General features: G+C 43.8%; 1 protein-coding gene across 4 annotated transcripts in view; it reads right to left on the reverse strand.

The window, feature by feature from the left end:
• The window catches only part of Armh3 (armadillo-like helical domain containing 3), a 181,271-nt gene that overhangs the window by 95,801 nt on the left and 59,088 nt on the right, over positions 1 to 26,382 (reverse strand). For all 4 annotated transcript variants that reach the window (XR_386511.3, XM_011247345.3, NM_198296.2 and 1 more), the window contains 4 exons: positions 23,200 to 23,265; positions 20,624 to 20,693; positions 19,189 to 19,249; positions 8,455 to 8,543 (listed from right to left, as the gene is read on the reverse strand). Coding sequence is in view for 3 of the 4 variants with exons in the window: in XM_011247345.3 (XP_011245647.1) it covers positions 8,455 to 8,543; positions 19,189 to 19,249; positions 20,624 to 20,693; positions 23,200 to 23,265 (286 nt within the window). In the remaining variant the exon portion in view is untranslated. The remainder of the gene's footprint in view (positions 1 to 8,454; positions 8,544 to 19,188; positions 19,250 to 20,623; positions 20,694 to 23,199; positions 23,266 to 26,382) is intronic.

Genomic DNA, 26,382 nt, shown 5'->3' on the forward strand with positions numbered 1-26,382 from the left:
AACCCTGTCTCAGAAAAAGAAAGGGGGAGGGGCAAGCTAAAGCGAGGCAAGAGAGAGCACACATCAGTTAAGAGACTGAGCGGCCGAGCTTCTCCTCCAGAGGAGATTGGTTGGATTCTTAATACCCACATGGCAGCTAACAACCTTTCCTGCACACACTCCAGAGGATCCGCTGCCCTCTTCTGGGCTCCACCACTACTATACACGTGTGGTGTACAGACTTAACAAGCAGGTAAAACTCCCAATGAAAATAATTAAAGAAAAAATATAAATCCTTTAAAAAAGAAAAAAAGAGAGGGAGAAAAAGAGGGGAAGAGGAGAGAGGATCTAGAGCCTAGACTTGGGGAAACACAGGAGCTCTGTGTAGCCCCCGTCATTGAGCATGCTCAGGAACCACCCTCAGTACCTGCTTCTCTCCCCAACAGTGTCCAACTGAGTGATAACAAAACTCTATGAGATGTAGCACTCAGTGAAACAGACCAGGTCCACACTACAGCTGCCATGGAACTAAGAATTTTTTTTTTAAGATTTATTTATTTATTCTATGTAAGTACACTGTAGCTATCTTTAGACACACCAGAAGAGGGAATCAGATCTCATGACAGATGGTTGTGAGCCACCATATGGTTGCTGGGATTTGAACTCAGGACCTCCGGAAGAGCAGTCAGTGCTCTTAATCGCTGAGCCATCTCGCCGGCCCGGAACTAAGAATTCTACTCTCTCCCAGACTACAGGGACACCAATACTGCCTGTGTTGCCCAGGCAAGAGATGTAGAAGGATAACACCTTACCGAGCTAACTCTGTGTGACTTTAGAACTAGGAAACTAGTTCAGGGATAGCAGCAAAGCAGCTGCTCCTTCACTCGCCCCTCGCCCCGTTCGTGAACCTGACAAGACACTGACTGGCCTGGGGACGGTAACTCTTCTCTTGATATAAAGTAAACTTTCACATACAAAGAAAGGAAAAAAATAATTTCTGGCTCTTTTGGAGCTTAACCCTTGTGAGAATCTTTTTCCAGTGCCCCCCACCCCCAAACAAGATTTTCTCTGTGTAGTCCTGGGTGTCCTGCAATTTAACCATGTAGACCAGGCTGGCCTGCCTCTGCCTCCTGAGAGCTGGGATGCCTGCCTTCTCGATTCTCTTATCTTTTGGCTTCTGCCACGTTTCTGAGTGAACGAAAGAGAATTCAAAATAGTTTATGTTTTAGATTTAGCCAAATGTAATAATCTAACAATGAAAACAGGGCCCTGGTAGTCTTTTCCAGGACTTGAACTTTCTATACTACCATACAGGGTATTCACACTAAATAACAGAAAATGAGAGGTGACATCTAACACAATTGCATAAAAACACTCTAAGTTTCAGAACTTGGTTATCCATGGAAGAAAGTCTGTCTTTTATACATGGAAACTAAAGCAGTCTTAAATATTATTTATTTATTTATTTATTTATTTATTTATTTATTTATTTATTTGAATACACTGCAGCTGTCTTCAGACATACCAGAAGAGGGCATCAGATCTCATTACAGATGGTTGTGAGCCACCAAATGGTTGCTGGGAATTGAATTCAGGACCTGTGGGAGGGCAGTCAGTGCTCTTAACCGCTAAGCCATCTCTCCAGCCCCTAAAGCAGGTCTTGATGGCACCTGTAGCTTTATATGTTGTAAAATGCTCCCCTAAATCAGAGAAGACTATAAATTAAGAGTGGGAGGGCTGGTGAGATGGCTCAGTGGGTAAGAGCACCCGACTGCTTGCTCTTCTGAAGGTCAGGAGTTCAAATCCCAGCAACCACATGGTGGCTCACAACCATCTGTAACAAGATCTGACACCCTCTTCTGGAGTGTCTGAAGACAGCTACAGTGTACTTACATATAATAAATAAATAAATCTTTAAAAAAAAAAAATTAAGAGTGGGAATGGTTTTGTTTGTTTCTCTCTGTCACAGGTGGCTGGCTGGCTAAGAGCAAATAGTTCATAAATCTCCTCTACCTTATGAGGCTTTATGCAAAGGAATTCAAATCTTTTCAAGCCCACCACCATATAAGCCTTTCTGAGAATCTTAGTCTCCCTGCCTCACCAGGACCTGATGGCCTGGAGCAGCTCAACCCTTGCCCCTTTCCTTTATTTCCTTTGCTCGGATGCTTTTAAGACGAACTCTTCTTTTTCAACACATTTGCTTATTTATGTGTTTACCTATTTATTACTGAGTGTGGAGGTCAGAGAACAACTTTGAAAGCCAATTCTCTCCTTGGCAGCAAGGGCTGCCTGCTCATCTATCACACAGCTACCCTCAGCCTTCAATTTCTAAACCTCCTCTCTCCTTCTGACTCTGAGCCCCTGGAATTCTGCCCCCCACCCCCACCCCGTCTCCTCTTCCTGAGTGCTGGAATTAGATAATTTTCACAAGCATGCTATATTCTTTCCCACCTGCATAACCTCTTCAAAAGTACAAGGAGTCAGGAGCTGTCTGAGGCTCCCTTTAGAGAAGGCTGGGTGAAAAAGGTACTTTTACTATTTTTGGAGGAGGGTGGGAAAAGGCATACTTTTACTATTTTTGCAACTTCGCATAAGTCTATAATCACATCAAGTAACAGTTTAAAAAACAAACTAAACCAAAAGAAGCAAACAACTAAATGTTCACAGATAAGTAAATAACACATTGGGAAGGGCTGCCAACCTGCCAAAGTCATACCTACAGCAGAATTGCCAGATAATGATACATATCAAACAAACCAGTTTTTCTCTTGAAGAAAATTCAGTCCTGAACTGTGCAGTGGCGGCGCACGGTTAATCCCAGAACACAGGAGGCAGAGGCAGGTGGATTTCGGAGTTCAAGAGTAGCCTGGTCTCCAGAGTGAGTTCCAGGACAGCCAGGGCTACACAGAGAAACCCTGTTTTGAAAAACCAAAAACAGAAAAAAGAAAAAAAATTTTCAGTTCTCTGTAACACCCACAACAACATAGCTTCCAACAACAGGCTCTCAATTCCCAGCCTCAAATTGTTCCTAACCATGAAGGCACAGGTTGTGCCAGTAATGAAAGAGCCAGCTGGATCCGGAAAACTGTGACGCTCTTTGGGTGTTCATGGTTCCCAGTAGGTATCTGAAAGGTCAGACCATGTACAATTTCCCTTTTGCAGAGCTAAATGCTTGGGATGCTATCTAGCACAGCGAAGCTTAACAGATTGTTTTGGGGGCTTTGGGACCTTCCTTCCTGCAGAGAGGCAAATGTTGCCTAGTGATCTACATCTTAGCATAGAAGTCGGGAACTCTAAGTTCCAACCATGACTGTTTGGTCTCTGGCTCCGTAATCCTTTGTGAGTTACTTAACCCTTTTGTATCTCTGCTCCCTTCGCCCCAGAATAAGGATTTAAGTAATGGCTGGCTTCTCGCCCTGAGACACGGCATACTGATGGGGTAAGGACTTGATCTACAGACAAATGCTGAATAAAGAATCCCAGCATAAAGCTGCCTCTAAACCATGTTTTCAGACTGGAAACCACATATTTAGATGCAAGCTGCTCTCCCAATGCTCCTTCTGCCTACTGTGGAAGTAAAATAAGCTGTCTCTAGGAGGCCCTGCTCAAGTAGCTCCCATTCCAACAACTGCAAGCTTCTCTTTAAACACTCCACCTATTCTTTGGTTAATGGCTTAGAAGTCATCAGAGTTTCCATTTTTTACTTGGTTAAAAGCAATCCACTTATCCGTATAAGGAAGCGGCACACGAAGGAGAGAATGGGCTCGACTTCCTCTGCATCTCAGCCGGGGTTGAGCCTATCCAGAGATGAGGAGCAGCAACGTATCAGGCGCATTACGACAATCACGTGACAGGGCCCTATTACTGTTGTTGTTATTGTTTTAAGGTAGAAACACAACATTGTGTTGTTTTAGGTGACTGTTAATTCATTATTAATGGAATGTCTACACTGTCATTTGTGAATTTATTTATTCATTCAAATGTTTTCTAAGTCCCTATTGAAAGCCATGTAGTCAGGGCTGGAGGGCTAGCTCAGTGCTTAAGAGTGCTTGCTGCCCTTCCAGAGGGCCCAGGTTCAGATCCCAGAACCCATTCTGAGATGCACAAGACTCTACATACATACATACATACATACATACATACATGGCCTTTCAAAGTGCCACAGGAACAAACAAGAAATTAGACACAGAAAGTTCAGAGAGCAGCTGGCTATGGTGGCGCATGCTCCCTCCGCTTCCTGAGGGCTGCAGTTAGAGGCATGCACTACAGCACTCAGGGAGGAAAGGTGGGTGAGTTTGAGACCAGCATGGTTGACGTAGTGTACTCCAGGCCAGCCAGGTGATACAGTAAGACCCTTTTTAAAAAACAAAACAAAACAAAACAAAAAAAAGGACAAAAGTTCAGAGAGAAGATGGTGCTTAAAGTCCACATAGCTAGGACCAGCACAACGGGGTAAAGAAAAAAGCTCAACTAGACACTAGGGTATCTGTGAGAAACGAATTCATTGGGAAGACATGGAACATAAAGTCAGGGCAGCCATCTTCTTCCCCTCTGAGGTAACGGCTGAGCCTCACAGGGCTCAGGAACGCCCTGAACTCCCCGGAGCACAGGAATGTACAAACACGTTTTCTGGATACGCAGAGCTCTGCTTTCATTCTGGTTTCACAGATAAGAAACTGTCATCTGACCCCAAACCTCATTTTCTGTCTTCATCCGAGATGAAGTTTCAGGTAAGGTTTTGCTCAGAGACTGGCATTTGAAGGTCATAAGAGGATTCCCAAATTTTCTACACTTTGGGAAAAACAATGGTTCCTAAAAGGAAGGGCAAAGCAGACATGCAGGACTTCCTTCTTCCATATTCCAACTGAAATGAGCACAGATGTCCTCCTACACACTCAGACTCCATGGCAACAGCCACTGTACAAAGAAGTGCAGCAGGGAGTGGGTCAGGGCTTGTGCATGTGAAGCCAACTGCAGGGAAGGATAAAGCGGGCCTGAGCCCCGAGCTAACACAGCCAGTATTTTCCTCTCCCAATCTTTGGAAATTCACTTCAGGAATTTTGGAGACTTCTGGCAATCTTCCCCCAAGACAAAGAATAATCACAGAAATAAAAATTAACACTCAAGAAATACAGTGACGCTGACCACCACATTCTAAATACAAGGGCATCTGGGCCCTGACTAAGTATCTGCTGTAAGCTCAAAGGCTTCTAGCTGTTCAATCTAACCTTACATGCCTTACACGCTTATTTATAAATAAAATTAATTTATAATCATAACCCATACACAGGCAAGCATTTATCTACATTGGTTTATTTGCCATGATGAGTTTCACACACCTCCCTCAAATCCATCTAGAGGCAAAGAGAGAATGAAAACATGGGCATTCCAACATATGAGGGTAGTGCCAGCCAAGGAGTGGGTGGATCCAACATAGCCACACTTGTACTCTCTGGATGCAATATTACACATTATTATGGCTCTAACTGTACTGGGTGGAGCGCTGTATTCTGCAGCTTCCTTAACACCTGCTGCTCTTCATCTCGCGGTATACTCCATGTGTGAACACACAGAATCAGGGTTAGAGACGAGCTCACTCCGTAAGGAAGAAGGGCTCAGAAAGTATAGGTGCTTGCCGCTGAGCCTGACAACTTGAGTATTATCCCTAGGTTCCAAATGGAGAAGGTTATAAATGACTCTAGTAAGTTGTTCTTGTATCTTCTCAGGCGTGGGTAATGTGCACACATAGTCAACCAATAAATAAGTAAACGTGATATTTACAAAAGAAAAGAAGAAAAACTAACCTCAAAAAACACAAACATCTATGCCTTAGGAACAAGCAGTCGCTAATGGTTCTCCTACATAACTCCCTTTAACACATTACAGACTGCTGAACATTAATCAAGACAGCAAGTAATCTCCGAGCAGAATAAGACAGAAAGTTCTCAAAGACATAAAGTTAACCAACCAACTCAGGATAAAGAATTGGTTTTTTGGTTTTTTTTTTGTTTTCTTTATAGATTACTAACTAAACCAACAAAATGCTAGCCGTCCTCCGGTTACAGTTACACCTATGGGCAATTCCAGCACTTGGGAGGCAGAGGCAGTGAGTGAGAGCCTCCTCCATTTTAAGACTAGAAGCCGTCTTGTTACCAGGTAAAGTCATTCCTGTTTTCTGTTAATCCCACTTTCTCCTATGTTCAATGTGGTTCTTTCAAACCCTGCTCTAAGGAAACAGCCCTGTGTGACAGAGAATAAAGCTCGCTTACTTCTAGTAAAAGAATTTGGGTAATGGTCTTTACTCTCTATCAGTGGGATTAATAGCAGATCTCTGAGTTCAATTAAGGCCAGCCTGGTCTACAGAGCAAAACACAGAGAAACCATGGCTACACAGAAAAACCCTGTCACAAAAAGAAGAAAAAAAAACCAATAAGTAAATAAGTGAGTAAACAAATAAATGACAAGAAAACCGCGATAGGAAATGTGAAACGGATGCAGAACAACCGGAAGCCTGAATGAAAGATGGAGGACAACACAACAGGGTACAGCGGAGATCAGTGAGCAGCACACAGTGGAACGGTGAGTAAGAGGACAGGGGATGAGAGGGAGGGGCAGCTAGCCAGTCCACAGGGGCCACAGGGAAATGACCAAAAAAAAAAGGATAAAACTAGATGAGAACCAGAAGCGGGAGACAACTGCTGCCGCCACAGGACTGCTAACCACTACCATGACATCATCTCATGACAGACTCTAACCACAGGCATTGTTATGTATCCTACAACTGCCCCAAGTATACACACCTGTACTATTTTCATTCTCTTTTACATTCTAGACTTCCAGAGCTCTATAATTATATTATTATCTATATGTGGGTGGTACATGCCTATAATTCCAGCATCTGGGAGGCTGAAACAGGAAGACTGTCTTGAGTTCAGGGTTACAGAGCAAGAACCAGTCTCAAACAACACACACACACACACACACACACACACACACACACACACACACACAGAAAATGTCATTTCAATCTCTTTCAATATCTCTTCTAACATGCCCTCAATTTTAAACCCTCATGACTATATTCTTCTCTCCTAAAACTCCGACTAAAATTGCCGCTGTTGCCTTTAGTGTGACTGTCCTGCCCTCCCTATTACCATCATACGCAGTAACTGCTGAAAACTTGCTAATCCATTAATTAAAGATCTCTACTTCCCATTATGGAGGTCTAAATTTAGAAAGCCAAATTAAGCTGGGAGGAAAGCATGTGTCACAACAAGGGAGATGAATTCCACGGAAGGGGCTGGGCTCCTGGCCTGCTATCTTACCAAGCCCCCCGACACTAACACTCTCTCTTCTGCTCAGCACAGAGAGAAGCACCCCACCCGAGGGTAGCCACTCATCACTGTAATCATCTGGAGAAAACTATTATCCCATCAGGTCACAAAGCCACGGGACAGCAGCAAGCAACTGCCTCAGGGGACAGGCTTTGCTTTCCCAAACCTCCAATTTAGTCACACAAAAGAAAGGGTGGCAAGCTAGCATTAACTGTGCCCTTAGAGAAGAGCCACTTCCCGCCTGCAGGGGTGGCAGTGACTTTACTGGGTTACCAAATGGATATAAAGACCGAAGTAAACATTGTAATTTTCTGTTTTGTCTCTGGCACAGGGGGAGTGGTACCATCTACACAGTCTGTAAACAGTAATAATGCCAGATGTAACAAAAGAACAGGGCTCCCCCCATCTCTCCGCCCCCATCCATCCCCACCCGCCTAATGCCATTCCTTCTGAGATTACTCATCTTGAGGAAACACAGAGGCTCCCTATAGTCCATATGCTGCTACCAAATGGAAGGGAGTGAGAGTCCAAGTTTGCACTGATTTCCTCCTTGCTGTTACACAAAGCCAGAATATTTGAGACTCAAGACATGTTTGGTTGATTTTGTTTTTTAAGACAAGGTATCACTACATGGCACTGGCTGGCCTAGAATTCACTCTGTATCCCAGGCTGGCCTAGAACTCACAGAGATCCACTTGCCTCTCCCTCCAGGGCTAGGAATTCAGATCTGTGCCATTATGCTTGGCTAAAAAAATTATATCCCTTCTTGAATTTTTTTTTTCTTTTTCCTTTTTTCTCACTGCTAGGGATCAAACCCCAGGGCCTTACACTTGCTAGGCAAGCACTCTGTACCAAGCTAATTATTAAGCCTCAGAACTCAAAAAATCATCAACTGTTTCTAAAGGCTGATACACAGACAAAAGGACAGGGCAAGAGAGGGAACAAGAAAGCAGGCGTGGACCACACAATATGCTGAAGTCTAGACTCAAACAAAACCGAATTGTGAACAATAAATAGTACAAGTAAAACCAGAATCATCCTAACTAACTGCGAGGCTAGAAGGGCTACTAACAGTCTGAGCCTGAGTCTAAAAGTCAGAAAAAGCACAAAGGAAGAGGACAGACTCAAGAAGGAACATTACCTGACCAGAGCTCCCGCCAGGTATAATGCAGGCGAACTCTACACTTCTTCTGGTAACACAGCAGTTTATGCACTACCTGGACACACCGCCTGCAATAAGAAAGGAAACGGACAAGCTTCAGAATCCATCACAGTTCACCTGGACCATTTCTGTAGGGAGGCAGCTCGGCTGGGGCCACTGAGACTGGGGTTAAAGGAAAAAAGATAATTCTGATGAATTTCCTCTGTCAGTCTCTTGCACACACACACACACACACACACACACACACACACACACACACACACACACACACACAATATTTGTGCTACCCATGGGACTACAACCACTTAGAGGCCTGTAATAAGGCACCACTGAAAAGGCTATCAATGTCTCTTCCAGAAGGCCTGTTCGATTCCTAGCACCTACATGGCAGCTAACTACTGTGTGTAACTCCGGATCCAGGGAATCCAACATCTTCTGGCCTCTCTGGATACCAGGCATATATGTGCTATGCAAGTGTACATGCAGGTAAAACACCCATACACATAAAACATTGTTAATTTAAAAAATGTAAGAGACAGAAGAATGGATTGGATATAAAAAAATTAAAGACATTAAGGCTCTAGATCAAATTCAATTCTAAGAGATGGCTCAGCAGGTACCAGGCTTCAACAGAGTCCCAGCAGCTTGTAGTTACCTGTGACTCCAGCTCCAGGACTTCCTGGAGCTTCCTGGCCTCTAAAGGCACCTGCATAGCAAGTTCCAGGCCAACGTGAGCAAGGTAAGAGTCTGCCTCAAAATTAAATAAAGAAGCTGGGTGGTAGTGGATACCTTTAGTCCTATCACTCGGGAAGCAGAGGAAGGTGGATCTCTTGAGCTCAAAGCCAGGCTGGTCTACAGTGCAAGTTCCAGGACAGCCAGCGATACTCAAAGAATCCCTTTCTCAAAAAAACAAAACAAACAAACAAACAAATTGAAATAGATATATAATGAATGGAATTAAATAAAAATCAGCCTAGGGATGCAGGGAGCACACAAAAATCCAGGTCCTTAGTTGCACAAACCAAGGAATTAGTTGCAAGTGCTGCAGCAGCTACAGGGACCAATAGTCCAGTCATTGGACTCTTCAATTATATGGACTGTTCAATACATCAGAACAACACAATGTGCTTTGTTTGCTGTTTTGAGACAGGATCTTAGGTAGCACAAGCCTGCTTCCAACTTAATATTACACCTAAGAATGACCTTGAACTTTTGATCTTCCTGGCTCCACTTCCCAAGCGCTGATAGTACCAGATAGTTTTTTTGGGGTGCTGGTGATGAAATCCAGAGCTTTATGCATGCTAAGCAACTACTCTACCAAATGAACTACATCCCCAGCCTGTTTTGTTTTGTTGAAACAGTCTCATGTAGACTAGACTAGCCTTGAACTTGATACGCAGCCAGGGCTAATGAGGCAGGGAAAAAAATGAGGAAATGGAATGGAAAGACAATGCTTCACTCGTAGCTGATTCTAGCTGAAGGCTCACGCCGGCTGAGAAGCAAGAGGTTACTGGCACAGATAATTCTAAAACAGCAATGAACCAGGATTAAGGCCCGAATGTGTATGACCTTGGGTAGGACCACACTCCACCCCAGATGTTTCTGGGGATCTCAAAATTAATTTTGTTTCAGTGGAGACCTCCTAACTTTCTGCACTACATCCCTGTGCTCCGGAGGTAACCTTATTCACCTAGCATCTCATTTAGATTTCCAGCAACACTTTGAAGAAAATTGTTTCAAAAGCCACCCAACAATCTAGCTGGCTACACCAAGTTACAAAGGCTGTCTCCTGGGGACACCCACACTCAGGCTTTCAAGTATTTCTTAACTTCTTGCCCAATACTTTCCCTTAAAACTTGGGCTTAATATCTATTTTATAAAAAAATATTTCCAGATGCTAAAGCTGAACCACCTAGCTTGCCTAAGTGCAACTAGGTCCAATCCCGGACACTGTATACACTGGACACACAGGCAGGCATCGGTTACCCCAGCACTGTGCAGGTGGAGCACTGTGCAGGTGGAGCACTGTGCAGGTGGAGCACTATGCAGGTGGAGCACTGTGCAGGTGGAGCACTGTGCAGGTGGAGCACTATGCAGGTGGAGCACTATGTAGGTGGAGCACTATGTAGGTGGAGCACTATGTAGGTGGAGCACTATGTAGGTGGAGTACAATGTAGGTGGAGCACTATGAAGGTGGAGCAGAAGGATGCCAAGTAACGAACTTTAGCTTACATAGTGAGTGTGTTTGTATTGCTGTGTGATTTAGCACTTAATTCCTCTAGCTCAGTGGTTCGCAACCTTCCAAACACTTCCACCCTTTAATTCAGTTCCTCATGTGTAGTGACCCCCAATCATAAAATTATTTTCACTACTGCTTCATATCTGTAGTTTTACTACTGTTTGAATTGTTATATAAATGTCTGTGTTTTCGGACCGCTTAGGCAACCCCAGAGTAAGGGCCATCGACTCTTACAGGAGTCATCACACCCCACAGGTTGGGAGCCCATGTCTAGACAGTTCTCTGACTCTTACCTCTCAGAGCACAGTTAGCACTGGCTTTTTCTGTTTCTTGATTTTTTTTTTTCTCTTTGAGACAAGGTCTCACAATGCAGCTTTGGCTGCCCTGGAACTCATTATGTAGACTTTCAAGCTCACAGAGATCCTCCTGCCTCTGCCTCTCAAGTGCCCAGATTAAAGGTGTGTACCACCATGCCAGGTTTTTTTTTTTTTTTCTGCTTATTTCCCTTTTGCAAAGAGGTCCAAGAAATGACCCCAAAGTGAGTTTAGACTAACCTAGGATACATGAGATCCTGTCTCAAAACAAAACAAACCACTACCACCACCACCAATAACAATAACAAAGGGGGACGGGGCAGAAAGAAGGAAGGAAGGAAGGGAGGGAGGGGGGGAAGGTAAGGAAGGGAGGGAGGGAGGGAGGGGGGCAGGGAAGGAGGAAGGAAGGGAAGGGAAGGGAAGGGAAGGGAAGGGAAGGGAAGGGAAGGGAAGGGAAGGGAAGGGAAGGAAAGGGAAGGGAAGGAAAGGGAAGGGAAGGAGGGAGGATGGAAGGAAGAGTAAAGTATTTTACTGAACTCCAAATGTACTACATATAGGCTTGTCTTGAAATTCATTTCTACAAGGAAGTAAAAAATCTGATCTTACCTGAACTGAAGTCCCTAAAAGATTAGATGAAGTCCCCAAGCGGCTTCAGGTGACTTCTTGTCTTTATCTGACTGTTGAGGCTGACCTTCATCTTCCCTAAGGCTGGGAACGTATAAGCACAGGCCACTCTCCCAGCTCAGGCCAATACTTTGTATCTATTCACTCACCAAACACTGGTTGGACTGGTACTTAAATCTTACTGTATTTAAGTTCTAAGGATCTTAGCAAATTGGTGCCAGGTAACCTACCAGTTTCAAGCAAATTAAAAGGTTCCTTTCTGTGAAAATCGTTGTAACGTGAAAGAATACGGGAGAGAAAGTCCAAGTGGAAGAACCAAACAGCCGTGCAGGAAGGGGCTCTGGCCCATCTCCCTTGATTTACAGAAGCTTTCTAATATAGTCAAGACCACTTCAACGGAATGGCAGCTTCAAGTAGAGGATACTTCCTGAGGTAGAGTTAAGAGGGTGCCTGAAACACTACTTGCGTTCCTCTATAGGTACCAATCTGGTCGCTGAATAAGCTACATTAAGGATAACTATTCTTAGGGGCCTCCTATCAAAGGTGAAAAGAAACAGAAAAAACACTAACCTCCCTCTGAGAGGTAAGAGCCAGAGACAGGCTAAAGGAATTAAAGTATCTAACAGCACACCAAGGACAAACACACTAATGTGTGCTTGCTCTAAATTTAAGCCAGGTGTGGTGGCATATGCCTGTAATACCAGTCTGAAGAAGGATTGACAAGAAAACAAGGTCAGCCTGGACTACATAGAAAACACTAGGCGTGGGGCTAAAGAGATGTTTCAGCAGTTGAGAGCACTGGCCGCTCTTCCAGAGGATCCAGGTTCAAATCCTAGCAACCACATGGCAACTAACATCCATTTATAACTCTAGTTCCAAGAGAGCCAATGCCCTCTCCTGGCTTTCTTGGGCAGTACATGTATATACATGAGGGTGAAACACACATACACATAAAATGTTTTAAAAAGAAAATATTAAGCCATCCAAAGCTACACTGCAAGACTTCTGTCTCAAAACAATAAAATATCAGGCCAGTTAGATAGCTTAGCGGGTAGAAGCACTTCCTACACAGGCCTGGTAACCGAGCTCCATCCCTGGATGCAATGGCACACATGAACAGCAAGCTGCTATGAGGTGAAGACAGAATTACTCAGAGCCTGGTGAGCCAGTAAGCCTCAAGTGCGCAGTACAGCAGAAACAACAAGAGACATTGTGCCTCAACAAGGCAGGAGAACCAACTCCTTAAAATTGACAGCTGATTTTCATGAGTTCACCATAACACATACACACCAACATAAAATACTTAGCAATCACACAAAAATATAAAGTAAGACCTAAATTAATATACACATCAATAAATTTTAAATAATTTTTCTACCCTCAAGAAAAAAATCTAACCTGTACTGAAACTGCCTACCAAGTGATACAAACTTCAGACAAAGCATCCTTCCAGTTTCTAAGTCATTCCCTTGTTCCTAGAGATGGTGGCATGATCTCATTTTGGTGTATCTGCCATCTGCTGAATGATAGTCTCATTTGAGTCAATCTTAGAAAATTAATCTTAAAAATTACCCAGCTATGAAAGCTTCTATCAACTTCTCCATATAACTTAAAGTGATCAGGTCCCAGCTGCTAAAGCTGTGCTGCAGCTGGAAGCTGCCTGTCTGTCTGTCACCACCGTGTGGGCTGATCCTTGGCAAACACGCCTTAGCTGCTGTGGACAGTGACAGCGCCTAACTGTGCCCTGTTGCTCTCTGCCTCACTTACGGGATACACAAGTCACTCCAGCACTGCTCCTAGGCTCTCCTGCTGTCTCCAGTCACTCAATAGGCGCTCTGTCGGACTTGTGCTCCCAATGTCGCACACTGTGTGTAATACCACGCATAATGATATTTTTCTAATAAGTGGCAGGTGCCAAGGGAGGTAAGGCACGTTATGATCCCAGCACTCAGAAAGCTGAGGCAGGAATCTGGACAGCTTGAGGCCAGCTTGGGATACATTACAAGACTGTCTAAAAAAGAAAAGAAACAAAAACAAATTTAACAACTGTTACATCCTTAAAAATACATACTGGCAGAATGACTCCCGATTTACTGCTTCTTGGGATGGCTCTCTCATGCACACAGTGGTTCCCAGTCTAAGAAAAGACAGTCCTGCTTTCTCCTGACTTTCCCTTTCTCCTGCATCTTTTGTAGACCCTGGCTCAAAAATGAAGTGGGGTAGGCTTGAGTTTTCCACATAAGAGTAATTTTGAAGGGATTTTTTTCTTGGATTCTTTTCTCCTCCCTCTCAAACGCTGTGGTAAGTACAGGAACGGCAACAAGAATCCAGCAGATCAAGAGTGGGGATTGGGTCGTTAGCCTGGGGTTTTCTCCCACCACTTCCTGCTCGCAGCGAGACTGCTTCCCCCTTGGACAAGCACCTTTCTTCAACACTCAGTACTCACAGCACTCACACAAACAAAGAAGCTTGCCTACTTCTGACCCAGGTACTGGCTCTGGGCGCTAAGTCTCCCTGTGTACTCCATACTTCTTCACACTTCGCCATGAGGATTATAACCTTATCTAAAGTGGTATGAATTCATTTCGCTTTCCTTGTGCTGCAAGCTGCTGAGAGGCCATACACAATGAGAAGGGAGAGCAGCAACCTGGCCTGCTGCCCAGCTAGGAGCAGAGAAGTTCACCTAAGAAGGACTTGACGCTCCAAATACCAAACTGAAAAAGGAAATGGAAGCATGGGGAAGGGAGATCTAGAACACATCCACGGATACAGACTTGGAGAAAGTAAATCCACATGAGGGTGGATTTACTCCTGCCTAACCTTCTCATCATCTTCAGCATCCATAACCTCACAACATTCAAGGAGGAAGCAGGTAGAGAAAAGGCAAACTGCAAAGAAAGCAAAGCAATGAGAAGACTTCCTGGGACAAAGTCAGGAAGCACAGGTTAGGGGTGAAGTCTAGAACAGCTACTGTAAGCCAAGTAAAAAGGTTGACTGGAGAGACACACCCTGTAACTCCCCAGAGGTAGGCATACGGTCCTATCAAGCACTCTTCCACTGTCCATGTTCTCTCAGGCAATCTTTCCTTCTAGTCTCACCCTTCCTCCATGTGCCCTGTTCTCTAACTATGCAGGGCGATACGCTCCTCTCCAAACACACCGCACTGTGAATCTACTATACTCCTGAAGGGTGTGTGCAGCCCCCTACCTGGAATGCCCTTCTACTCATCTATGTAGAAAACCCCCAAGGGTTTTTCATGGATTAGACCAAATGGAAGGAACCTACTCTGGGATCATATCAACATGGGCAGATAGATAGATAGATAGATAGATAGATAGATAGATAGATAGATAGATAGATAGATAGATAGATCTTTCCGTTGTTCCTTATCACAAAAAATGCTGACAGTACAATCTAAGATCAGGAGAAATGAATTTGAATTTTGCTTCAACAACTTACTAGCCATGAAACTGAGGTACCAGTTTGCAATATGATTTCTGGCAATCCTAGTCCCCTAGAACTCACATTCTTTGTCTCAAATAAAATAATTTATAAGGGAATGTATTCCTTATAGAATCCAATCTCAAAGTGCTAGCATCTAAGAAGGGGGAAACTTCTACACACCATTCCCAGTGGAAGACAGAAGAAACAAGGACAACAAGCTTGCACACAGCTGTGCATACAAACATGCACAAAGGGCTGGGAACGTGGAGGGAAGGGAGAATGAGAGGGTGTGAGTGATTGAGGTCACAACCTCTAACCCTTTTTTAGTTGGCACTAATCCACTCGTGAGAGTGGTGTCTTCATGATCTAAATGCCTCTCATTAGGGCCCACATCCCCACACTGTGCCCTGGAGATTAATTTCCAACATACAATTTAGAAGAGGCACAATCAAGCAATAGTGCCCTTGCATAATCCTTCCCACGTTATATCCATGTGGTATTCAGTTACAACAGATACTGCACCTTCCATCTTGGGCTCTACACCCCTTTCTCTACTGGATTACTTGCTCTGAGGAAAGCTAACTGCCATACCCAACAACCTATAAAGAAATCCAGGTGAAGAACTGAGGCTTGTACCAGTAAGATGGCCGCCACCAAGCCTGAGATACTAAGTTTGATGCCCCAGGTACACATGGTACAAAGAATTGAATGCTGCAACGTGACCTCTGACCTACACATGTATACACCTATATACACACACACACACACACACACACACACACACACACACACATACACCCCTACACAGGCACAAAAAATATAATAAAAAAAAAAAAAATCAAGGCTTACCAACAACTCTTTTGTTTGTTTTTGTTTTTGTTTTTTCGAGACAGGGTTTCTCTGTATAGCCCTGGCTGTCCTGGAACTCACTTTGTAGACCAGGCTGGCCTCGAACTCAGAAATCCACCTGCCTCTGCATCCCAAGTGCTGGGACTAAAGGCGTGTGCCACCACGCCCGGCCCAACAACTCTTGAGTGAGCATGGAAGCAGGTTCTCCAACCTCAGAATGTCATTGCCTTCAGCGCCAACTGACACTTTTTCCCCCACAGCCTCTGAGCCTGAGGCAAACTGACACATGTAGTCTATACTGCAAGTTCCAGGCCAGGGCAGGTTCAGTCGGTAGAGTGTCTGCCTGCATGCACAAAGACCAGGGTCCCTCCCTAGCACTCCATGAAACCCAGCCTGGTAGCACATGTAATCCTAGCAGTCTGTAAAAGGAAGCAAAAGGAGCAGAAGCCAGGGCCATCCTTAGTCTCATAACAAATGCCACCTGTGATACATGAGAGTCAGTCTAAAATAAATAAGTTATAGACCCATGAGAGGTCTTATGTTAAAAACATCCAGTTGAACTTTTCAGAGATTACTACACCACAAAAAATACAAAATTATGAATATTCATCTTAAACTAACCAGGTTCTGGGGTAGACTAATAGATAATACATTTGTGAAGGACAGTGACAGCCCAACATTTACAGGAAAAAAATCTGGAGCTAGGTTTGGTGGTGCACACCTTTAATCCTAGCACTCAGGAGGCAGAGACAGATGCAGCTCTAAGTTTGAGGTTAGTGTGGGCTACAGAGGGAGTTCCAGGACAGCCTAGGCTACACAAAGCAAAACCAAAACAAAACAAGTGTTTTGGTCTACCATGATGGAGAACAGCTGTAATCACAGGACTTGGGAGACAGAAGCTGAAGGATGAAAATTTAAAGCCATTCTTATCTACATAGGGGGTTCCGGGCCATCCTGGCTTAGAACCCATTAAAAAGAAAAAAAAAAAAAAACCAAAACAGGGAAAAACTGGATTCATGCAACACCATGCCAATCTTATAAATAGCATCATTTTAAAATTACAATGTACCCAGGGGTGGTGATAGACATCTGTAATCCTAAAACTTAAGGGCTGAAGCAGGAGGATCGTGAGTTAGAAGGTAGCCTGGTTTACACAGCAAGTTCCAGGTTTGCTTGAACTACACAGCAAGATTCTGTCTCAAAACAGCAGCACAAATTAATAATAATTAAAAAAAAAAAACAGGGCTGGTGAGATGGCTCAGTGGGTAAGAGCACCCGACTGCTCTTCCGAAGGTCCAGAGTTCAAATCCCAGCAACCACATGGTGGCTCACAACCATCCCTAATGAAATCTGATGCCCTCTTCTGGAGTGTCTGAAGACAGCTACAGTGTACTTACATATAATCAATAAATAAATCTTTAAAAAAAAAAAAAAAAAAAAAAAAAACATATGGTAGGGGACTGGAAAGAGGGCTCAGAGGAGAAAGGGATTTGCCACCAACTCTGACAGCTGAGTTCAATCCCAGGGGCCTACATGGTGGAAAATCATGCACATAAAAAATAATAATAAACAGAGTTGGGAAGTGATAGTCCATGTCTTTAATCCCAACACTTGGGAGGCAGAGGCAGTTGGATCTCTGTGTGTTCAAAGCCAGCCTGGTCTACATAGTGAGTTCAAGGACAGCCAGCACTACATAGTAAAACCCCGTCTTAAGAAAGGAAGGAAAGAAGGAAGAAAGGAAGGAAGGAAGGAAGAGAGAGGGGAGATTAAATTTAAAAACAATGAAGGAGAAATGAAAAGAAGTCAGAAAGTCTATACCAAAAATATATTTAATCCCTAAGGTACTGGTTGGTGTTCACAGACTCCATCTAAAATAAGCTGAAATTCATCTGCTAAGTCTTATAAAAGTAGTTTCACTGGCCTTCGAGTTAAAATCAAGCATCAGACTTCTAAACCCAAAAAGTATGGCAAACTATAACTTACTTACTAATCCAAAAGTAAAATTTAATATTATTACACTAGCCCCAGGAAACCAAGCCATATTCATATTCAGTCTGTAAGCACTCTGAAATCTGGTGGCCTGCTCTGTGTAAAGCCCTGGGCACATCTACATCCCTGACACTGGGATAAAGTATGCCAAGTTAGCACACCAATGGCACTCAGAGGGAAACACAAAGGCATTAATTCTGTTGTCAGACTGTGTGTGTGTGTGTGTGTGTGTGTGAAAACAAAGTCTCCAATAACTCAGCTTCACCTCAAAATTGCCATGAACCTAAAAATGACCTTGAACTTCTAATTGTCCTGCCTCCATTCCCCAAGTGCTAGGATTACAGACCTGTACCAATATGCCCACCCTGAGCTTCTTCTGAAGAAAGAAAAATATACATATCTAGAATGGCACTAATGTGGTTCAAGAGTGATGAAAGGAAGAATGCAAAAGCAGCAGGGAGATGGGAAATTAAATGGCCTTCCTAAGCCCCATGAAGATCTGATGACTTCAGTAGTCTCTCATGTTCTCCTGTAAACAACTGTGATAGATAATCACATTTCCTCCTGGGGTTTAGCCTAGCCACTGGAGACATAAGCCTACCCAATAAGGGTGTGGGATATCAAGACAGTATAGGCTAAGAACAGATCAAAAGGTCTTTCATGACCTCTACCTACCATCTAAATATTAGTGACTGCTTTGATGCTAGCACAGAGAAAATGAGATGATATGCCAGTTTTACATATCTTTACAGTGCAAAAGCTTCCAGAAATCTGCGTCAAGGCATCTACCCAGATCTCCATGCAGTAAGCTTGAAAGTGATAATGAAGAGATACACAAAACCCAAACTGTAGCTTGTACTTTCTCCCTTCCAAAACAAAACAACAAACATATTTCTTGGTATTTCTTCACACACAAATGTTTCCTTCCTTTATTTAAAGAATCTTGATTTTCTTTCCTAAAGATTTATTTTTACTAATGTGTATATATGTAGGTATAGGCACATGAGTGTGGGTTCCCACAAGGCTAGAGGTGTAAGACACCCTGGAACTAGACGTACAGGCTATTGTGAACCGCATGACGTGGGTGCTGGAAACTCAACTCTCAGGTTCTCTGCAATGGCAGTATGCACTCTTAACCACTGAGCCATCTCTCTGACCAATGAGTTTTTCTTGAAGTAAACGCAGCACATACATTTTCTATCACTTGATTCTTTACAATGAATCTGCACATATAAAATGAACCATGGTACTTACAGATAGAGATCCATAGGGAATTCCTTCATCATGTGTGTTACAATGAACTCCACCATTAGGTCTAAAAGAAGAAAGGAGAAAAATTATATCAATCACAATAAAATGTACTCCTTACCTTTGAGTTGGAGGGAAAAGCTTCTCAGAATTGTGTGCCTTGCACTCTCACTGAGTACAGCCCTGCGGACATCTATCTGCATGAACTTACCTTATTTTCTACGCCACTTTTTAAACACTTGCCACTTGAAAATTACCAAGCAAAATGCTTCAGGCACTATTAAGTTTCAGTAAAATGGCTCACTCTCTTGTAAGTTAACAAAATAAAGATCTTACTCTCCTATGTCTAGAAAGACCTGCCAATAAGTTTAAAATCAAGGGAGGAGCTAGAGAGATGGCTCTGAGAACTGAGGACCCCAGTTTAATTCCCAGCACCCACATGGCAGCTCACCATGTTGTCTGTAAGTCTAGTTCCAGAGGATCTGCCAACCTCGCCCAGACATACATGCAGGCAAAATATCAAAGCACATGAAATAAAAATAAACAAATCATTTAAAAAAGAAAAAAACGTAGATACAAGGGAAATTTCATTGTGCACATATCTCATACCACACATAAGACAAATACAAAATGCCTAAGGGAAATCTGAGGCTAGATAAATGAAGCCAGCAGAGATGAAAGTATTTGGAACCCATTCACACAAGCAGAGCCTCAGCTCTAAAGCTATCAGTCTATCCCAGTTCACCATCATGCTGACTGGCATACAGTGCCTGGAATAGGCTGTGGAGCTCTGGGTCAATAGAGGCTTATTATACACAGAGTCTTCATTACAGTTTCTAAGATCAGGTAGATTCAGGAACTGAGGTGGACCATCCAAGTGAAAATGAGGTCAAGAGCGTCTCTAACAGTCGGATGGCGATGCACTCTTGCAAGGTAAAGGCAGGCAGATCTCTAAGAATTGGAGGCCAGCCTGATCTACAGGGCAAGTTCCAGGACAGCCAAAGCTATAGAGAGACCCTGTCTCAAAAAAAGAAAAAAAAAAAGGTGCCACTAACTCCTCTAAGGTAAATGTAGATTTCTGGACAAAGAGAATGACACAAGACCCTGCCTAGCAGCTCTATCAGCCCCATCTCCACTTACTCCAGGGCAGTGCTCCATGTTTAAACCTCAGACTATAAAGCTTCTGAGCTTTGCCATCAGTACAGGCCAGGAAAGAGAAGGAAGGAAAACATATTCATTTTTGTCCTGTCCCAGGGAAGTTGGCTGTCTGTCTGTCTGTTTTATTGAGCACTCTAGTTAGCCACTGGGGTGATTTGCAGGGCACAACAAGAGACAAAGCTTCCTCTATGACGGTGCTGAGGAACAGGCACGTCACCGAAGTCTCCGTCCTGAAAGTCACCGAGGCTTCAACCGCGCTCTTCTGCCTGTGCTCTCTACTCACCCAGGACTGCACACACCAGGGGCCGGCAGGGAAGGTTCTTGTCAGCAGCCTTCTTCCTGTGTCTCATGGGCTTTAAAAACACACACACCGAAAAGAGAGGGAATTAGCAGACACTTGAGACGGGATCCAAGGGCTTATCATGTTTTTCATGCAAATAAAACCTCTACCACAGAGATTTACTCCAAGGGGTCCACCTTGTCTTTCCCTTTCTAGTGGGGGGAGGGAAGCGCAAGCAGAACAGGGAGGTGCTTCTGAGTTATCAATGAAGGTATGTGGCAAAACACCTTAAAAAGACGAATGTTGCTACTGTCATTTATCCATGCTGTGCACGTGGCATTGTTAACAGCAAAAATGTGCACTGGTACTTTTCTATAATAATAAAAATAATTAAGAAAGAAGAAGAGGAGGGGCTGGAGAGATGCTTCAGTTGGTAAAGGCAAGCCCAAGTCCAACCCCAGAAGCCACATAAAGCCATCCATGTGGAATTCCTAGGATTCTCTGGCCAGCTCCAGACCAACCAGAGATCCTGCCTCAAAAAGAAATGGACAGTGTGTTCGGAGCAACACCTAAGGCTATCTTCTGACTACCATATGTACCTGCTCAGACATTTGTAAGAGGACAGGTCCTGGAAAGATGACTCAGCAATTAAGAAAACTGGCTGCTCTTCCAGAGGACCTGGGTTTAATTACGAGCACCCACATGACGGCTCACAACTGTCTATAATTCCAGTTCCTGGGGATCTGTCTGATAGGCTTTTTCTGGCTTCCTCAGGCATCAGGCACTTAAGTGGTACAGAGACATACATGTAAGCAAAACACCCACACAAATAAGATAAAAAAAAATTTTTGAGTAAAAAATAAATAAAAAGAGAAGGGGGCTGGTGAGATGGTTCAGTGGGTAAGAGCACTGACTGCTCTTCCGAAGGTCCTGAGTTCAAATCCCAGTAACCACATGGTGGCTCACAACCACCTGTAATGAGATCTGATTCCCTCTTCTGGTGCATCTGAAGTCAGCTACAGTGTACTTATGTAAAATAATAAATAAATCTTTAGGCTGGAGGGAGCAGGGACTGAACAAGCAGGACCCACCAGAGCAAGCAGGGTCAAGTGGGGCGAGCAGAGGTCCTAAAATTTAATTTCCAACAACCATATGAAGGCTCACAATCATCTATACAGCTACAGTGTACTCACATACATAAAATAAATAAATCTATTTTTAGAGAGAGAAGGAAGGCATGGTGGCAGCTATGCAGTCAGCAACTGTAGCAGTTGGGGGAGTCAGGGAGAAACTAAGTTTCAAATCTAAGCCATGTTGTAATACTTTTTAACACACCTCTAGCCTGATCTTCATCTTCCATATTCTATTTTCTCTACATTCCACCTCTCAGGTGAATAGATCAAAGCAGACCATAGTCTTGTATAATAAAAACCATACTATATAGTTGAGCGTGATGGTAGTGAACACCTGTACTTCTAGCATGAAGAAGCTGGAAGCAAGAGACTCAGGAGTTCAAGGCCAGCTTTAGCTACATGGTTGAGGTCAGAGTAGACTACAGAGGACTCAATGTCCTCAGGGGAACAGGGCTTAAAAAGATGGCTTGGCAGTTTAAGGCACTTGCTGCCAAGCCTGACAACCTAAATTCAACTTCTGGAACCCGTGTGCTAAAGGGAGAGGACTAAGGCCACTCCTGCAGGCTGTCCTCTAACCTCCATGCTCACACTGGGCCGCATTCACAGGAAACCTTTTGGAAATCTGTGTTCTTCTATTGCCCAGTATTACTAAAAACACTATTTGGTTGGTGAGCAACAAAGATGCCCTTAAAGGGCAGCCGGAGCTGCTGAAAATCAATCCTGCCCTGAGCCTTTAGGCTCAACTGTCCAGCTACATCTGTTCTTTTTTTTTTTTTTTTTTTTTTAAAGATTTATTTATTAGATGTAAGAACATTGTAGCTGTCCTCAGACACTCCAGAAGAGGGCATCAGATCCCATTACAGATGGTTGTGAGCCACCATGTGGTTGCTGGGATTTGAACTCGGGACCTTCGGAAGAGCAGTCAGTGCTCTTAACCACTGAGCCATCTCGCCCGCCCAGCTACATCTGTTCTTAAAGAAGCATCCCTGCCGGGGCCTAGCAAACACAGAAATGGATGCTCACAGTCAGCTATTGGATGGATCACAGGGCCCCCAATGAAGGAGCTAGAGAAAGTACCCAAGGAGCTAAAGGGATCTGCAACCCTATAGGTGGAACAACATTATGAACTAACCAGTACCCCGGAGCTCTTGACTCTAGCTGCATATGTATCTAAAGATGGCCTAGTCGGCCATCACTGGAAAGAGAGGCCCATTGGACTTGCAAACTGTATATGCCCCAGCACAGGGGAACGCCAGGGCCAAAAAGGGGGAGTGGGTGGGTAGGGAAGTGGGGAGGAGGGTATGGGGGACTTTTGGGATAGCATTGGAAATGTAATTGAGGAAAATACGTAATAAAAAAATATTAAAAAAAAAGAAGCATCCCAACTCATCAACACACAAAAACTTGTCTATTAAAAATAAGACATAAATTTAAAGTCACACCTACCATTCTATGTAAGTTTACTCGAAAATTCATGTTGTCGTCATGTAAAAATGCATTGGCATACTGATCCTAATAAAAACAGAAAAAGCAAGATGTGGTAACTGCATTTAAAACTCAACTGGGCATGGTGGCACATGCCCAATCTTCAGCATTTGGGAGGTAGAGACGGGAGGATCACGAATGTGAGGTTATCCTGAACTATATAGCCAAGTTAATCCTAATGTGGGCTATATGAGACTCTGAGGGAAGATAGAAATACAATAAAAAAAAAAAAAAAAAAAAACCAGAAAAACCAAGAAAGACGGGATAAAAGGGGCTGGTGAGATGCTCACTCAATGGGTAGGCACTTGCCACCCACCATGTTTGATGAATGAATTGAGTTTGATCCTGCAACCCACATTGCTGCAATCCAAAGCTGTCCTCTGACTTCCATATGCAAGCCAAGACACAGATGTGCATATACATGCATTCATACACACAAACATACACATAAATAAATAAATAAATTTAAAAGGCAGGAAGAAATATGGGATGGAGGTGGGGAAGGAAGGACAAAGGAAGATAAGAAAATTTAATGAGGGTGGGTTTTGTTTTGTTTTGTTTTGTTTTTTGGTTTGGTTTGGTTTTGATTCTTTTGAGGTAGTTTCACTGTGTAGCCCTGGCTGTTCTAGAACTCACCACATAGACCAGGTTGGCCTCAAATTTACAGAGATCCGCCTCCTGGGTGCTGGGATTAAGGTGTCCAGCACCACCCAGCTGAAAGGTGGGAAGAAAGGCAGGCAGGCATGCAAGCAAACATGGATGCATACATTTGTAATAATGCATCCTACGAATCCTTCCTCTCTCCTTCCACAAACCCTAAAACAAGGTCTCCAGACTAGACTGGCCCCTCCAACTCCCTGTGAAGCTAAGAACAGCTTTGAACTTCTGACCCACCTGCCTTCACCTCCACCCTGAGTGCTGGGAGTTTAGGCACAGTGGTTTCATGCAGAGGCAGATACTGAACCAAGTGCTTGCCCAACTGAAACATAGCCTCAGTCCAAATCCTTGGACTTTCATGAACTACTCTCAGGTCAATTCGAGAGCTAAAGTGATAAGCCTAGAGCTTTTCTCTCAACCCCTTGCCTATGCCATGAACTGAGTATAGTTTCCTAGTATGCCCTTAACTGGTCAAAGATCTCTGAAAAAATTAAATTCAAAAAAGATTAAAAGCCAGGGATCTGAGACAAACACTGCGAGGAATCTGCTTTCCTATTCTCCCTTCCTCTCCATCTGCCCGAGGAGTCAGCTGTGTTTGTGACAGCTTGGAGGCTCTCACAGGGGCAAGACAATGCATGTGCAAGAACCACAGGAGGCTTTGGAATAAGGCGGGCCTGCGCTCTGCTGGGAATGAGCTCAGCACGACGGGAAGCAACTGCTAGACTGGCAGTGCAGAGCAGGCAAGACCCCATCTCTCCCTGGCTTTTAAAGACTGATGGAAAAACCAACCTCTTCCCACAGTGGACTGGAAATAAGCATCCCGTGGCCTGTCCCACCCCCGACCTGAGAGCCGACATGCCTGAGAGCCTGCAGACTCCAATTACTAGGAACTGTTACAATCTATGAAAACAACTCCTGTAAAGATTTTCTTTGAAAGACTTTTGAAAAGCAATTCTACAAGGCCCACTGATAACAAGCAGCGCTTCCAGCTCTGGCCTCCCCTAGCCTTGGGGAAAGAGCCCATCTTCCCACAGAAAATACAAACCGGGAGCCTGGGGGAGACCACTGCCCCCTGCGGATTACCTTGACAAAGACAAGGACAGGGAATTCTGAAAGCAGAGGCTAAAGCTATAAATTTAGCTCTAGCCTAGCTCAAGTCCTATCATGCTTGGGTGTCACCATGAACAACAAATGTGAATCTAGATAGCCCAGCCAGAAGAGCCTTCTCATGGGGAGGCAGCAGCAGTTTATCTTCACTGACAATCCTTGCTAAGACATCCTCCACCTATGTCTGTGAGGGTGTCGTCCAAGAAATTAAATTAAGGAATTAAAGACCCATCCTAAATGTGTCCTGTACTACTCTATGGGCTAAGGACTCAGGTAAAGAAAAAGAGAAAAGGGAGAAAGCCTAAATGTAGCCAGACTTTGGCTACTTTGTGGGTTCTTTTTTCTTCCAACCTTTCAACCCCCTAACACTAGACAAGAGAGACAAAAGGATCCAGGGGAAAAGAAGTGTCATTATTCTTACACTTCCTGCTGACTAGGGCTGTCCTTGGGCAAATTTTGTCTTTGAAGTCAAGATATCTAATTTCTCCTTGTTTCTTCTTTGCAAACAACTACTGAACAAACCACAACCTACAGCATCCACCAGCCCACATGCCTCTCGGGACCCTAGCATTTAGACAGCTCCTGAAGAGCCCCAGAATTCAACCACTACACACTTGCAGAAACTATCTGCAGCTGTCAATATCACACCCCTGCTAGTGCACGAGGCAAATCATAGTCAGCTGCTGTGGACAATCTGAAACAGCCCAAAATCCCACACCTGAAATTAAAATAAAAACATATCCTTATAATGTTTCTGTGTTTTTTTAAAAAAAAAACAAATTCTTACTACATCTAATTGATAAACACCAGCATTCATCTCTTTCTGCTTCCTGACTGCAGACACACTGAGAAAAAGATGCCTTAGGCTGCCACAGTCATGCACCACAGCCATGCCTTCCCCTTGGTATCAGACTCTATCACCTCAAAATGAGTCAAAAGAAATCCTCTTTGAAGTCCCTTTTTAAAAACTTAGACTATTATGTGTGTGACATGCTATGTGCGCATGCAGCACAAGCACGTACACGTGGAGGTCACAGACCAGCTTGCAAGAGCCAATCAGTTCTCTCCTCCCACCATGTGGATCCCAGGACCAAACTCAGGCCATCAGTCTTGGTAGCAAGTGCCTTCATCAGGGGAACCGTACCTCACACATGTAAACTGCTACTTATTTGGAATTTGGTTACAGAAACGTAACTCATCCGAACCTCTTCCTCCTTCAGGTCTTATCACCGAAATACAACCATTCCCCTGTTTCTCTTCTACTCCTCTATCCCCAAGATACCTTAGCTCTTTTTTAATTCACTAAATACAAGACACAACATGAGCAGCTCCAAAGGGAAATGACTGGTTTTTAGACAATTTGAAATCTTTTGGTTAGGA

The sequence above is a fragment of the Mus musculus genome, chromosome 19 (genome assembly GCF_000001635.26).
Source record: "Mus musculus strain C57BL/6J chromosome 19, GRCm38.p6 C57BL/6J".
NCBI lineage: Eukaryota > Metazoa > Chordata > Mammalia > Rodentia > Muridae > Mus > Mus musculus.